At 48.3% G+C, this 888-nt stretch overlaps 1 protein-coding gene across 1 annotated transcript in view; it reads left to right on the top strand.

Moving 5' to 3' along the window:
• The window catches only part of KIAA0195 (KIAA0195 ortholog), a 29,063-nt gene that overhangs the window by 4,856 nt on the left and 23,319 nt on the right, over positions 1–888 (top strand). Inside the window, exon 8 of the mRNA XM_009895864.1 lies at positions 215–331. Within this exon, the coding sequence (XP_009894166.1) occupies positions 215–331 (117 nt within the window). The remainder of the gene's footprint in view (positions 1–214; positions 332–888) is intronic.

Genomic DNA, 888 nt, shown 5'->3' with positions numbered 1-888 from the left:
CAGCCTTCTTCATTACAAACCCCTAAGGGGGTGCGTGTGTCTCCCCTCCTGTGCTTCTCCCTGTGTTGCACTGCTTCCAGTGCAAGCAGTCTCCTTCCTTCCCACTGTTGCCTTTTACCCATCCTCTTACTGGGGTGGAAAAGATATCATGTGAAAGGTCTGACTTCTTGTTGTCTCTGTGTTTGCTGGTGATTACAATTATTTTTTTTCTCAGGTGAATGGTGTCCTACCCATCCTTCCGTTGCTCTTTCCTGTCCTGTGGATTCTTGCTACAGCCTTTGGAGAAGCCAGAGTCTTGGCCCAGATGAGCAAGGCTTCATCCACCTCACTGGTAGGTATCTCTCCGCATCAAACCATTGCGAAGAAAAGGGCAGGAGATGAGAAGGGCTCTGTGAAGTGAGCACAATGAATTCAGCAGATGTGTCCATGTAATTGTAAAAGCTTTGCATCTTTAATCGTCCCAGCTATGCCCTCGTCCTGAAGCACATCGTGACTTCTTCTTGAACAGATGATCAGGGAGTAAGAGGAATTTCTGGTGGTTGTGCTGGTTTGGGGAGTAGAGTTTGGTTGTCTGATGGGTGTGTGATCCTGACCTGGATATGCTGATGGGCATCTCTTGCTCTCTCCTGGTGGCAGTGTTGGTGAGATGTACTGTGCTATGTTTGTCTTCTGTGCTGACTTCTGTTATGCCTGTACTTGGACAGAGTTTCTCTCTCCTTCTTGTCCTTTCTTGGCCTCTGCGGTCCTGGGTCTGTGTTTTCTATTCTTTTCCGTGTAGGTTGTACATGACTAAGCTGCCTGTGTCCAGGGAAGTGTCACCTCCCTCAGTGGCATTTGCACCTTTACCATCTCTTTTCAGTGTTCGCTGCACTTTACGTTTCCCACCCA

The sequence above is a fragment of the Charadrius vociferus genome, unplaced genomic scaffold, assembly GCF_000708025.1.
Source record: "Charadrius vociferus isolate BGI_N301 unplaced genomic scaffold, ASM70802v2 scaffold260, whole genome shotgun sequence".
Classification (NCBI taxonomy): domain Eukaryota; kingdom Metazoa; phylum Chordata; class Aves; order Charadriiformes; family Charadriidae; genus Charadrius; species Charadrius vociferus.
This window is presented reverse-complemented; position numbering and strand designations above follow the sequence as displayed.